At 40.2% G+C, this 14,140-nt stretch overlaps 1 protein-coding gene across 1 annotated transcript in view; it reads left to right on the plus strand.

Moving 5' to 3' along the window:
- Nucleotides 1–574: 574 nt before the first annotated feature.
- Nucleotides 575–14,140, plus strand: part of LOC122800150 (galaxin-like) — a 35,605-nt gene continuing 22,039 nt past the window's right edge. Inside the window, exon 1 of the mRNA XM_044069665.1 lies at nucleotides 575–645. Within this exon, the coding sequence (XP_043925600.1) occupies nucleotides 615–645 (31 nt within the window). The 5' untranslated portion in view covers nucleotides 575–614. The remainder of the gene's footprint in view (nucleotides 646–14,140) is intronic.

The following is a 14,140-nucleotide window of genomic DNA, read 5'->3' on the forward strand; positions in this document are numbered from 1 at the left end:
CACCTTTAGCTTTATTCTTCATCCTCTGCATGTCTACAACTTTCCTACTTACTCTAACTTCACCTTTGCCACCTACTACCTGTCCCCTCTCCCCTCTACTCCGAACTCTTCCTATCCATGCTATCATTAACACATATCTCATCCTACCTGCATTATTATAATGTATATATAACCCAACTACTCTGAAGTGTTTGATGTTTAAACTCTGTCTTTGTAAAGTATTATTTTTCAACAGGATTATTAATAGACATAAAAATGTATGCATGTTTTATATGCTTGCATGTAATCCAGCTGTATTTCAGCTGTCTAGTGTAATATTTTACTCTGTACATGGAGCTTTTCTGCCCGGGCCACCACTGAAAAAGGACGTGTCCAGTCGGACTTTCCCAGTTAACAAATGTAAAATAATAATAAATAAATAATAAAATGTCAGAATTTGTCTGTGTTGTAATTGTTATACTTTGGTAGCTACTAAATTCTGTGAACTGACTTAGGATGAGTGGAAAATGCAAATTGATTCACGAGAAACTATGGTGAACAGTTACCGTTTCTTATTGTATCGTTTAACAGGTAAACCATACTGGAGACAATGTCTTAGTCAAATCATTAAATCAATGGACAGCGCAAAAGGCTGCTGCAACGAAGGTAAATATTTTCTATCCATCATCTACACATGCCACAAAACTGTTATTTAGTGTCTGGCAAAGGGGTGTTTTTTAACATTGAACAGTTTTTAACTTAATATTTGTCATTTATATTTTTACATTTAAAAAAACTGCACCCTGGAATACAGGTGTTAGTAACTTACTTTATAGTATCAGAATTAGTATAAAGAGTCAAAAGTTTAAGCCCATATTAAAGAACCACTGTCTCTTAAGACAAATTATTCTGGATTGATCGCAAATGTTCGCTGAACAGGAAAAAGGGATAGGACAGTTGTGCACGTATACTTACTGTAACAGTGGATATTCAAATAGATCACTGCTGCAGTAGTTAAAGCTACATGGCCTGCATTCTGCCAAGGACTGGGCATTCATTTGTGCTCCAAATCCCTAAAACACCTTCCAAATGCCAGTATAACATTTATAGCTCAAAGGTGAGCCAATATAAAACAACCATGCACCAAAACTCGGAGCTTTCTTGCTTCAGAAAAAGGAAGGCTAGAGTCCTGTCATAAGGGGATATGCTAGTAGAAGATAAAATGGTGTGGATCTCCCACCCTGGCATAACAAAAACAAAAAACACAAGGGGAAGGGGGGGTTGTACTGCAACAGTCAACTATTCAACCATCTAACATTATGGTATGTTTACTTACACAACTGTACTATGTCTGTCATTACATCATTGTTATAGCAGCCTAAGCTATATGAGATGAGTACCAAAACAGAAAGAGAAGAAGAAGAAGGATCAGAAACTGTTAGCTCTTTGAGAATGTTTCCATCTGACCCTGTTCTGGCCCTTTACAATGAGTCAGTTTTGTTATGCTTAGTAAACATGTTGAGGGAAGACCCAAGTTGCTACCTCTAGAATATTTCTAGAATCCATCCCTTCCCAAAAGGCCACAGAAGTAGCCATAGGCTTGGTAGAATTGGCTTTGACCTTACCTGGAAGTGTCTTATTATGGTAAGACTAGCAAAGCTGAATTGAATGAGTCAACAATTTGGAAACTGTCTGTTTGGATGCAGATTGCCCCTTTTTCTTGCCATCACAGGATATAAACAATTGTTAGAATTTCTGAATCTTTTAGTTTTATCCACATAGTATCTGTGTTGCCTGTGGGCATTCAGAGCAAGCAAATTTCTTTCTTCCTGATTTCTAGATTCTGGAAAGAAAGACAGGGAGATGGATCACTTGACTCAAAATAAACTCGGAAACCACTTTGGGTATAAATGAAGGACTGGTTCTCAAACTGACCATGTCCTAAATGAAAGATGAGTTATGACTGAGTCACCATAAGAGCTTTTAACTCGTATACGCTTCTGACTGAAGCCAGAGCAGTGAATAACAATGTTTTCTACATTATGAACTTTAAATCTGCTTTAGGAGCTGGTTCAAAAGGAAAACCTGTAAGTTTCTCCAGAACATAATTTGCAGGTGCAAACTGTTTTCTAGGTAGAAAGATATGCGACACCCCTTCAAGAATTGTTTCACTTGAGATAAGGTGGAGCGGGGGATCCACTCACTGACAGGCAAGCAGAGATGGCCAAACATTGATTCTTAATTGAAGAATAAAAAAGCCAGTGGATAATGACTCACACAAATATTGTAGAAACAAGGAAGTTTATACAAGGATTTTGGTTCTTGGTTTTGGCAGCAACTAGAAAGCTTTTTCTGCTTAACCATGTATGAATTTCTAGTAGCAGTTTTTTTAGCCTCCTTTAATACTGTTGCAAGTCCTCAGAAAAGAGATGCACAAGAGGTATCAGCATATTATCATGCAGGCAGACAAATCAATCCCAGAATGCCTCTAATGTACAAGTCCATCCTGTGAGGAAGTTTGTGGTAATCACCCTTGGTCATTTTTGAGAGGATGGAAAATCACTGTTGCCTGGGCCAAAAAGGAGTAACCAGAGTCATCCATAGAGGATCCTTCTGGATCTTTGTAAGGACTCTGATCATTAAGAGAATGGGTGAAAAAACATATAGGAACATACCCATCTTAGGGAATGAAAAAGCATGTGTCTTCCAGAGCTTTGTACAAGGAGTGCAGGAGAAGAAAGTCTTCAGCTGTCTGTTGTAAATGGAGGCAAACAGATCTACTTGAGGAATTCCCCACAGTTGGAGCAATTCTTTGAAGACCCATGCATACAATCTCTATTAATTGGGGGGGGGGTCTGTCCCGGTCCTGCTTAATTTGTGTGCTGCAGCAATCTGCTCTGATGGGATGTAGGTAGTTTGTTGTGATAGATTGAGCTGAGTTTTTAGTTTCCAAGCTTTCATTGCATGTCTGCACAACAGTGAGATAGGATCTTGTTCCATCATATTTATGTATCACATTATTGTGAGACTGTCTGTGGTTACTAGCAGATGACATGGGGTCCAGGAGTAATTTAAGGATATCAGTGTTTTCATTAGTGCCATGATTTCTTTGATATTGATATGCCTCAGTTTATATCACTGATTCCACAAACCCTGGTCATTTACCCCTTGGAGATTGCTCCTCATGTAAAGTCTAATGCATCTGTGGGTCATACCTCTCAGCTGTCCAGATTTTTGAAGAAGAACCTAATTTTTGCCTCATATTATTGGTCTTTTCCTTATAAAATATGGAGTTTTCTGGCAAATCAGTGAAAACTGAAGTCACTAAATAATGACTTTCATTTGAGTTTCAGGCTTCACTTCCTTCACAAAATACAACAACAAAGAATCCTGTTACTCTAGCAAGTTTTTAAGTTCATAAGAGCAATAATTAAAATCTGTCCCTATTTTTGGGCCTTTGTCCCTCCATTATTTCGGCTTTGTCCAGATTTATTGTGCTATGAGGTTGAGAGGTATGGTTGGGGTTGGAGGAGCCAAAGGAAACCCTGGCTTTATGAGCAAATGATTCAATCCCCTGTGGATCTCTCTATTGATAAGGACCAGAAATGGAATATGATAGGATAGAGGGTGCTAGTGATGAGACCACATGGATTTCAGAAGCCATTGAATTTCTCTCATGTAGAGTCTGGCTAGAGGAAACAAGACAATGATAGAAACTATGAGACCTGACATCTTGAGCTAGTCTCTGGCTGTTGAAAGTGACTGACTGAAGAACATGAGAGCCTGTTCTTTGCAGAATTCCACTTTTTCTTGGGGAAGAAATGCCATCATAGTGGAAGTGTCCAAGAGACACCCGAGAAACCCTATCTTTTTGAATGGAATAAGAGAAGATTTTTCTTGAAACCCTAGATTGAGAAATAGGTTTGTTACAAAGAGAAGATATTCATGACAGCTGGAAAATAGTGTATGCAAATATAAGGCAGTCATGAAAATATTGAAAATGAGAATTTCCTGCAATCAGCAGTCTGCAATGGACCATTACAAGAGCTAGATGCTTTCTGAACACCGTTAGAGCTGTAGATAACCCAAAAAAATACAACAGAAAACTGAAAGCAATGAACCAGAGGCATAAAATCTTAAAAGGCTTTTGGAATCTTTAAAAATGGAAATGTTATAATAAGCATATTTTAAATCTAGAGTTACCAGGAAACTATGGAGGAAAGAATAGTAACTGAAACTGTATACATAGCATTTTGAATTTTGGGATTTTTTTATGTGAAGATTTAGAAGAGTCCATGTAGGTCTCCAAGTTTCTTCTTTTTTTGAAGCTAGAAAAATCCTTCAGTAAACTCTTTTTCTGTTTGATCTGTAAGAACAGGTTCTTTCACTCCCTGAGACAATATTTGATTCAGCATATGAGGAAACAGTAAGGTTTGATTGGATAGCTGTGGGAGAATCCCTTGGAAGGGAAGAAGGTTGTCCTACTGCTAGTGATAATCATTTTCAATGAATTTCAGAACCCAAATATCTGATATTGGTGCCAAAGAGGAGCATGTGTATCTAGATTATGGGAAAGCTTTTTAGGGTTGTCAGTGTAGGGAGGGGAGAGAAAATGATGCGATAGTTAATCAGCCTTTTTCGTATTGTCCTTGGGTTTGGTAGATCCCCCCCCCCCTTTTTTTTAACCTCTCTTCCATGGTTTCCTAAATGTTTGTTTATTTGCCTGTATTTTTACTGGGACTGCTTATATTATTTCCTATAAAAGGATCCTGGACTAGCTGGAAAGTTTACATTTTATTTAGGAATGGAAGATAGATATAATTGATATTACATAAAATATGCTTTTCCTTTCATCAAATCTTTTTTGTATCTCAACAGATGAGGAACCAGATAGCACCTCCCTATCAAAAGGCATTCAGCAGTTCAGCATTCACATCTTTTGGAAAGTTCTGAGAGTGTAGCTAAGCAAACTTTCTCATTACTGAGCCAGTGGCAGCCATTATGAACATACATTCACAGTGGCATAAGAACATTTAAGTGAATGCAAGGTTATTTGAAACACAGAAGAAAGTAGGGAGTTCAAAGATGCCTTAGTGCCAGAATGTTGAAGGTCAGCTATTAAGTTTCAATTTTTCTCAAATGAAGCCAACATAAACTTAAATATGTAAGCTTGGCAGTTCACTATTCTAAATGCTAAAGTGAAAGAGGTATGCACATTTTCCCAGAATCTACCAAAAGCTCTGCCATCCTTATCAGATGGAATAGGATTAGCTGCCATAAGGTATTTAGAAGAATAATGTTTTGACAGAGAGATGACTGCAGAATCTGGCCTGCAGTTCCTAAAGAGAAGTTTCTGAGTTTAAGGAACTTTATACAATTTGTATGATACTTCAGAGGCTGGTGGCTGACTGTCAGGTAAATTACTGGCTGCATGGAAGTTATCTTCTAAAGCTGGTAAAACAGGAGGAATTGCCACAGGCTAAGGGTTATCCACATGTGGTAAATCATAATATATGTGCTGGGCTTCTAATATTTCTTTTTGTTTATAGTTAAACAGATATTTCATCCTGTGAATGGTGTCACAAAAAGACAGCACTTCAGTAGGAGAGTCTAAAGAAATGATTTTTTACAATGTGTAAGAGAGGTGTGGAAGTTATTGATAAAGATGATGAACAAGAGGACAAAGGAGACGTCCTGGCTGCTGAAAATTCCTGCCCCTAATCTGGACCACATGGAAGGGAAGTATAAACAGAATGATTATTTTACAGCTAGAGGACCATCGTGGTCCCTTCAACAGGGAATGAATGGGTTTTATGGCCAACACACTGGTTCGGGATGAGCCCAGGTACTTCATGACATGTTGGGGCTTGTGAACCCCCACTTCTCGCAGGACCTTTATCCATCTCTCAGGAGGAGGAGGAGGCAGAATAAACAGATCAACTAGGCACAGGTACAGGAGCCATTCAGTCAGCCATCTGAATCTGGACAAAAAAACAGTAATTAAAAAAACATTTGTTCATCACTATTTTTTTCACAGTAGTGTGAAACTGAAAACATGTTCAGCTTTGTCAGTTACAGTATTTAAATATGTTAGAGTATGTTAAAAATACTAATACATGACCTTTGTTCTAAGGAGAAAGTCACCTCATCCTTTAAATGTGTTTAAAAAGTCATACTTTTAAACTCTGTTCACGAGAAAAAAATGCATAAACATTCCAAGACAAACTGCTTGCCATCATTGTGGCTGAATAAATCAAAGCCACTCTAATCAGTGCCAGTAAGACCAAATAGTCAATGCTTTGATATTTTTAGCGACAGTATTTTACCTTCATACCTGCCAAGTTAAATTACTTATGTCAAAGGACTTTAAATGAAAATGATAGAAAACATGCACAAAAATCAACTTTATATATTGCTGTATTAAAATATTATCAATTACATTTGCACAAATTAAAGAAGTCCAATATGTGGACAGAACAACTGTGCTACCCCATATCAGTCAACTGATACTCTGGAGGGTTTTCTTCAAAACCAAATTGCCAAAAATAACAATACACTACTTTTACAATATAAAAAGATGATTTATTTAAAAGAGATGTTATTTTATTATTCAACTAAGTATTAATTTAAGACCTAATTTGGACTCGACTCCACATTTTTCCATAGAAAACAATGGGCATGATTCAGTAATTATCACTTACAAGGACAAATTAGGGTCATAGAGAGCAGAGTGGCCTAACACTGATTGAATATGCAGTAGTAGCAACACGGTATGATGGACTCAAAGGAGTACACAGTTCACTAGAGCAAAAAACTACAGGTCACTTAATGACTAAGACGGTTCTGTGCTGGTCATGTTACCTTTAGAGTCCTGTAACATGCATGTAGCATGTTCACAGCAATGCATATTCACAAGTGTAATGATGTTACTCTATAAGCATACCTTATAGCCCAGCAAATGTCTATACAATAACATCAGAGCTGTTTTTATATTATAAATGGGAAGGAAGCAGGTGTATAGGGAAGGCAGAAAGGGGAGAGTCCAAGCAGAGGAACACACAGAAGGGCAAGGAGAAAGGAAGACTGGCATGGAGGAGGAGAAGCAACATTTTCTTTTTTGGGGACAAGTGCCCCATTTATTTAAATTTTCAAGAAGGGGTGAGAGTGAAGGTAGCATGATGAAGAACTGGGCAGAAAACATGGTATAGCGATACAGACTGACTGACAAAGGGGAGGGAACTGGCACACAAAAATAGGGAATACAATGATGGTGAGGAGATGGTGTGCCTCACTGCAGAGTGCTGCACCTGACCTTTAGTCAGTCACCTTATGGACTGTTATCATTGCAAGATCTCATCCAGTGCTAGCCCACTGGTCAGTGCTAATCAGAGCCAGGCAGTTGTACAACTTTGACAGCTACATAAGGACATGAACCAGGTTACCAATATGGGTGTCCAGCATGGATGTCAGTAGGCTTTCCTTCTCCTGCATGATGGAGTCAGAATAAGTAATCAATTAACCAGTGAACTAGTGAAAACACTACAAGTCACATAGTGACTAGTACATGTCATGAGATGCCACATGACGGGCAGCCTACACCTCCCACCAGAGCACACCAGTGCCCCCCCAGATCGCCCACTGCTGGATGACTTACATCACCCTGCAGAGAGGTGGACATGGAGACTTCTGAGGACACAGCAGGTGATGCCAAGGAGTTGCATAGCATGGTGGCACCTCCTGTACCACTTCCACTGCTGAAGCCAGCACTGCATATAATATTACCATAAACAGAGAAAAACAAAAGAACAAAGGGCAAATAAAAAAGAAAACAATGATAAAGATAGAAGCACAAAAGCAGTTATCAATAATGTATTATACTGAATGACAGTGTAGTCCATGAATGAGTACATTGCTATAAAGTATGCAATTGCAAATGAAAAACAATACATCAGCCTGACACAAGCTACTGCAGCAGTATGTTTGTCACAAGGGGCAATATTAATTACTATCTACCAGTTCAACATTTGTAGGTCATGTGAACAGTGCATGGGGTGCAGTGTGACTGCAAGTGGTAATGAAGTGCTCAGTCCATTTGGGTTTGCCAGCAGTTGGTGGAGGTGGTCTACCAAATGGTACTGTAGAGACCATGCCTTGTTTGGGTCTATATTATAACATCGAAATCTACAAAGATCGAATGTTATAATATAGAACTCTAAACATTGAAATCCACAAACATAGAACAGTCAGAATAGCAATTTTTTTCCCATTGAAAAAATTCGCTATTCTGAGAAACGTACACACAAAAAACAGCAATCCACACACATACACTTAAAATCCTCCACCTAAACTAAACTTTACATAAACTACTAGCTATCCACTTACCTTAACCCCACCCTAACCCTAAGGTCCGTCACTATTGCACACTCGCCTCACCCGCACCCTAACCCTAACTCACCTAACCCACCCCCTAACCCTAACCTACACACAACCGCACACTTACCTGACCCGGTCCCTAACTCACCTAACCCACCCCCTAACCCTAATCTACACACAATCGCACACTTACCTGAACCCAACCCGTAACGCTCCAACATATCGAATGCTGAAAACAGCGAAGCCACAGCAACGGCCCACCGAATTCTTTCCCTGAGAAAGAATTCAGTGTCCTGCACCTTCGTTGTTTTTAGCGTTCAACAAAACTGGCTCGATATTATAACATTCGAACTTTATAAAATTCGATGTTATAATATAGACCCACCATGTTTATACAGCCCCATAAGTCTAAAATGAATACACTTACGTCACAGAAGCATGGTGGTAATAATGTACCATGACATGGCAGCCATCATGAATTATCATCTGCAGCCTGTCAGATGTATGTCAGTGGTATGCCAGGTGAACTGGTAGAGGGAGGGGGTGGTGGAATGACCAATGTAAGAGTAAGGCATGATAGACTGAGCACCCCTGTCCCTGGCAGTAGCATGGGCAGTAGAACAGTTCAACTTGCATTGACAAGGTATGTGACATGTAATGCAAACAAACACTGTAAGCAGCAGGTACAGAAATATTTAATCTCATTCCTGCACTACATGGGAGACCTCCCACCCTCAGACCCTACAGAAGCCATGACAGTCTCATAGGCTGCTATCCAGAGTTAAATGTTAGCAGATACACATTGGTGCATATTGCAGGTATCACATGATGTGCACTTCCAGACAGCAGGATAGCAATGTGTTGGCCCTGTACAAACAAGGTTGTGGTCTGTGGTTGTGACTTAAGAAGCTCACAGCCCTATGGAAGAATGCACAAACTGCTTCATAGTCTTCAGTGCACATGTATGGATTAGCATGAGCCTCACTGCACAGAGTGGCTGACATGCATTACTGTAAATGTTTGAATTAGAAACATTTTTCCCTAAACTACCTCATTAGCATAACTACTATGCTATGAGCCCTGAAATTCCGTGGTATAAACAGATCCCATTGTGGTGCTTATCATACTATTCTTTTTTTACAGGAATAGTGAGTGGATCACAATGAAGATATTTATGTTAGTTTATACAGGGAAGGGCTGATCTACATCTGCCGTGATATGGGTACACAGTCTAGTAGCAGTTGGGGAGAATGAGTGGGATAACTGAAGGAATCTTAAATTGCTGGGGGTTGATCCACAGCAGGAGGTCACAGATAAGGCTACAATGATAAATGAGAGAGAACAGGTCTCAGGTGCAGAGAATAGTAACCCACAAATTTATGGTTGTGGGACTACATCAGACAGACTATCTCCCCTGGTAGGTGGCTCAGACAGAGAGGGCTGTGTTGTGATGATCAGTGTTTGCATCCACAGATCACATGTAGAACACAGTGGATGGGTGGGGTGGGAAAGCACACTGGATAACTGATATATGATTGGATAAATGTGTGGAGCTGTAATGGATGTGCTTTCTTGGGCAAAGGGAAATCAAGGCTGCTGGCAGAGTGCATGCTGCAACACATCCCATCCCTATGCTACCATACTAGACTTCTGTGGGGTACTTTCTTGTGATAATGGAGTATGGTAGGCAGGGCACCTTATGGTGGCACAACTACCACATGGGTGAATGACCAACACAGATGGTGCTAGACATACGTCATTCCCACTCACTGACCATAGGTGCATGTCCACATTTACAGGTAGATACACTGTCTCAAGAAGTTTTCTTAGGTGGATATCCATGTGATACTGTACTAGGAACAGGCAAGAACAACTTAGACCTTCCACAAACACATGTAGCTAAAGCTACTGGTGGCTGTAAATGCAGTCATTGACCACAGCAGGCCATCTTATAAGGTCTGTTGCAGGATCAGCAACATTCCCATAACAAGACCCATGTCACTGCAGAATGACCATGTGTTGGGGCTCACTGTTACAAATCACCCTCACTATCATGGAGGAGTTCAATTTGTTCCTGTCTGGGGAGCCTGAAAGGACCCTAATGGTAGAAGCATGAATGTGGAAGCTGAACTGGATGCACCATCCTGAGTCTCTGTTGGAGATACACCAGTTTTCTATTTCCTTATATCAGTAATACATTTTAATGGCACACTTGTGCCCAGATTTCAGGGATGCTGAACACCACTACATCTGCTGTACAACCACGGCTAGTATACCAGTACAAAGACATACTACACAATATACATTTGTTTCCTTTCTTTGCACAGCTGCTACCTGTATTATTGATGCATCGCAAGGAACTGAGATTGTCACATATTAGCAGTGCTGTACATAAATGTTTACTGCCTATTTTCACAGGTGCTATGGTTGTATGGCTTCAATGCCATGGAGCAGGACATGCTAGACATCAGTGCTGCATTGGACACTAACAATGATGGTAGATGTATACTAGCACAGTGTGAGGGAAAAGTGCCAGCAGCAGTGTCTGTAGAGGGCACTAAGCAATTCACATCATGTGACACAGCTATGTTGAAAATAGAATTTCATGTCATGTGACACAGCTGTGATGACTGTAGAATCCATCCCCGCCTTTCCAGAGCCAGTGAAAAGACAGGCCATGCCCAGTACTTATACACAGAGAGCAAATACTCTTCTCGTCTGCCCATGCACCGTCAGTGGGCAGTGCTGCCACCACAGAATGTGGGGACAGGGCTTGGAAACACTGGGTCAGTGGCTATCAACACCATGGCTCATTTGTTGAAATGGGTGTTACAATGGTTGTCACAATGGACATTACTCAACAGATGTTTAGGGCTATTATTCAGGCACAGGTAGATGCTATCAGTATGCCAGAGACATACATTAGGATATTAACCAACTGATTAGTGTGTTGGACAGACACATGGGTGCTTCACTGCCACCATAAAGTGGTGTGCTCGTACATGTCAGGGATGATGCCATTCCCACAGAAGGCACTCATTGGCCTCCACTATGGGCACACCCTACAAAGCAGGTAGGTAAAGGTATCATATTGCTTCATTCTCCTCCAAGTCACCTGCTGCGGGTATGTCTGATGCATCACAGTGAGGCCATCCATGCAGACATAACCTATATGGAGGTCAGGCACATGGCATACTAAGAGGTCTCAGGTCTCAGGCTCACCTCCATTCTTTGTTTGTGGGTGTTGGTGCCAGGTATTTCCTGTGAGGGGGTGCACCCATTGCAGGGAACGTTTGCAATCCATGTTATACTCACTTGCTGCCCCAAAACACCTGTCTCTTACAGACACCAACACACACACACACACACACACACACGCACACACATATACACTCAGTGCAACCACATCTACAAGAGATGTGTCCCATGGAACTCCTTCCGAGCAAGTATCCACTACTTCTGGACACCTGCCTGCTCAGAAAACACTGTCCCTTACTGTACAGTTTGAGCTCACCCTAATCTTTTGTCCATCTCAGACACCCCTTCCATATCCTTAGTACCCCTCTTCCACCATTGTGCCCATTGTTGCACCCTGTCATTGTTCCTTTCCTACCTGTACAAATAATTACACGTGAGCCATGGCTTCAAGACTTATCCAACATTGCTAATAAGATGGCCTTGTGGGAGCCCCCATACACAGATTGCTGATATAGGTCGGACATATGCCAGATGAGGGAATCCCAGGAACTGCCTGGATGGCTCACAGAGACATTGTATATAATGCCCAGTTTTGTATATAGATATTGTATATACTAACCTGGGCATTGCACACCACTTGGCAGTTTATGGAGTAGAACTCTTTCCAGTTAATGCACCATTGTCTATGCGGACAAGGCTGGACCATGAATGCAAAGTAGGGGTGATCAATGGCACCAAGAACCTTACAGAAATCAATGTCTGCACAGGTAACTGATTTATTTGCAGTCAAAAGCATTCTGTAGAGTCTACTTGCTCCTTTATCTGTTTAAAAACTTTCATTTTGTGGCTCACTGCTGTCATAAAGATTTCTGTAGTGTTTACTGTCTAAAAGATTGTAGGCTAATAGCTTTAGTATTGTCCCAGTTCAGATTTGCTGGCTCTTGGCCTGTTTGTTTTTGCAGTGATTGTTCTGAGCACATGACTAGGCCATCTTGAATTAGCAGAAGCCTTTCTTTACCTTCGTGACAAGATTGTGTTGATTGGCTGCTGACTAGTGGGGGTTGGTTCTTTGGTGCTTTTTTAAAAAAAGTTGTCTAAGGTTGTATCTTCTGGTATTTCACCCCCAACTTTGAGAGGATTTCTGTCTATACACACTGAGCAGAGTGGAGGAGGGGCATTGACTACAACTCTGATCTGAGATATATAACAATAAGAATCCTGTTTTTTTTTTGGCTTATTTATACTGATTATTGCTTCTAGCAATTTATATATAGCACTTTTTATTGCCTGCTGCATACTTTTTACTGTATTTTATTGCTATTAACTAATCTGCACAGGTAACTGATTTGTTTGCAGTTAAAAGCATTCTGTAGAGTCTCCTTGATCCTTTATCTGTTTAAAAACTTTCATTTTCTGGCTCACTGCTGTCATAAAGATTTCTGTAGTGTTTTCTGTCTAAAAGAGTGTAGGCTAATAGCTTTAGTATTGTCCCAATTCAGATTTGCTAGCTCTGTGCCTGTTTGTTTTTTGCAGTTGCCCACCCCTACTGTAAATTTGATCTGGGACACTCCTCCCAGTCTAGTGTCATTAGCTCATTCTACCTAATACAGAGAGAACATCTGAGAAGGCCAACCCACTTTCCTTCAGTTCCTCCTTTCTCCCTTTCTTTAAAAAAAAATTGCCTGACTCTCCTTGTGTTCTGACTGTGCTTCTCAAACATTTTGGAAATATAGAGTATAATTTAGTGCAATTATTAAAACTGTATTTGCCTTAATATTGCTACAACTCAAGTGCTCTAGGTTGCTCTGCATCTGAATTGTTTAAGTGTGTTTTAGCTGTTTTTCTGTATATATACACTTCTCTGTATATGAAGACTAGCTACTAATTCTACTGTATTACTGCATCTTAAATCATTTTTTAGTTGTGCACTTGCTTCATTTAAAAAGTTTTAAATTGCTAGTTTTGTAGAGTTTTAACTGCATTTACTGTTTAGGGCTACACATTCAAGTGTGTTAGCCTTTTCTGTGTTTATTTACTGTATTATTGCATTGTTTAGCTTGTTTTAACAAAAATAAATAAATAAATAAAAATACTATCTTGTTTGCTCGTTTCCAACCTTTCCTAGTCAGTGTAGTCCAGATCCCAGGCTTTGCTTGCCTCAGGACTTTATTTTCTGTGTTCAGACCTATTCAGACCTTGCTGTGGTAGAGGGAAGTCCTACTGCTTACCAGTGGGAGTGATGAGCATTGTACTGACTATCTAACACTAGTGGAGTAGTTTCCAGCTCTGAAATTGCAATTTTATTAGCCTTTTTGGACTGATTTCTATACCTTTCAACTTTCTGGCTTAAAAACGCATGTGTTTGCGCAGTTTTTGCATCGTGCAGCACTTCGGGGCTACGGTTAAACTATTCCAGGTGCCAGAAAGTCTGCTCTTTAAATTTTCACTTAGAACTAGCTGGTTTCTCAGTAGTAGCACTAGAATCTGAACCTCTGTGTCTAGCACTTGCTCTAGAACCTGCTGGAAAGCACTAGGAAGCCTGAAACTGATACAAGCACTTAACTCTCCTTGTCAATAAGGAGAAATTAAT

This window comes from Protopterus annectens, chromosome 4.part0 (genome assembly GCF_019279795.1).
Source record: "Protopterus annectens isolate FY-2018-M chromosome 4.part0, PAN1.0, whole genome shotgun sequence".
Taxonomy (NCBI): Eukaryota; Metazoa; Chordata; order Ceratodontiformes; family Protopteridae; genus Protopterus; species Protopterus annectens.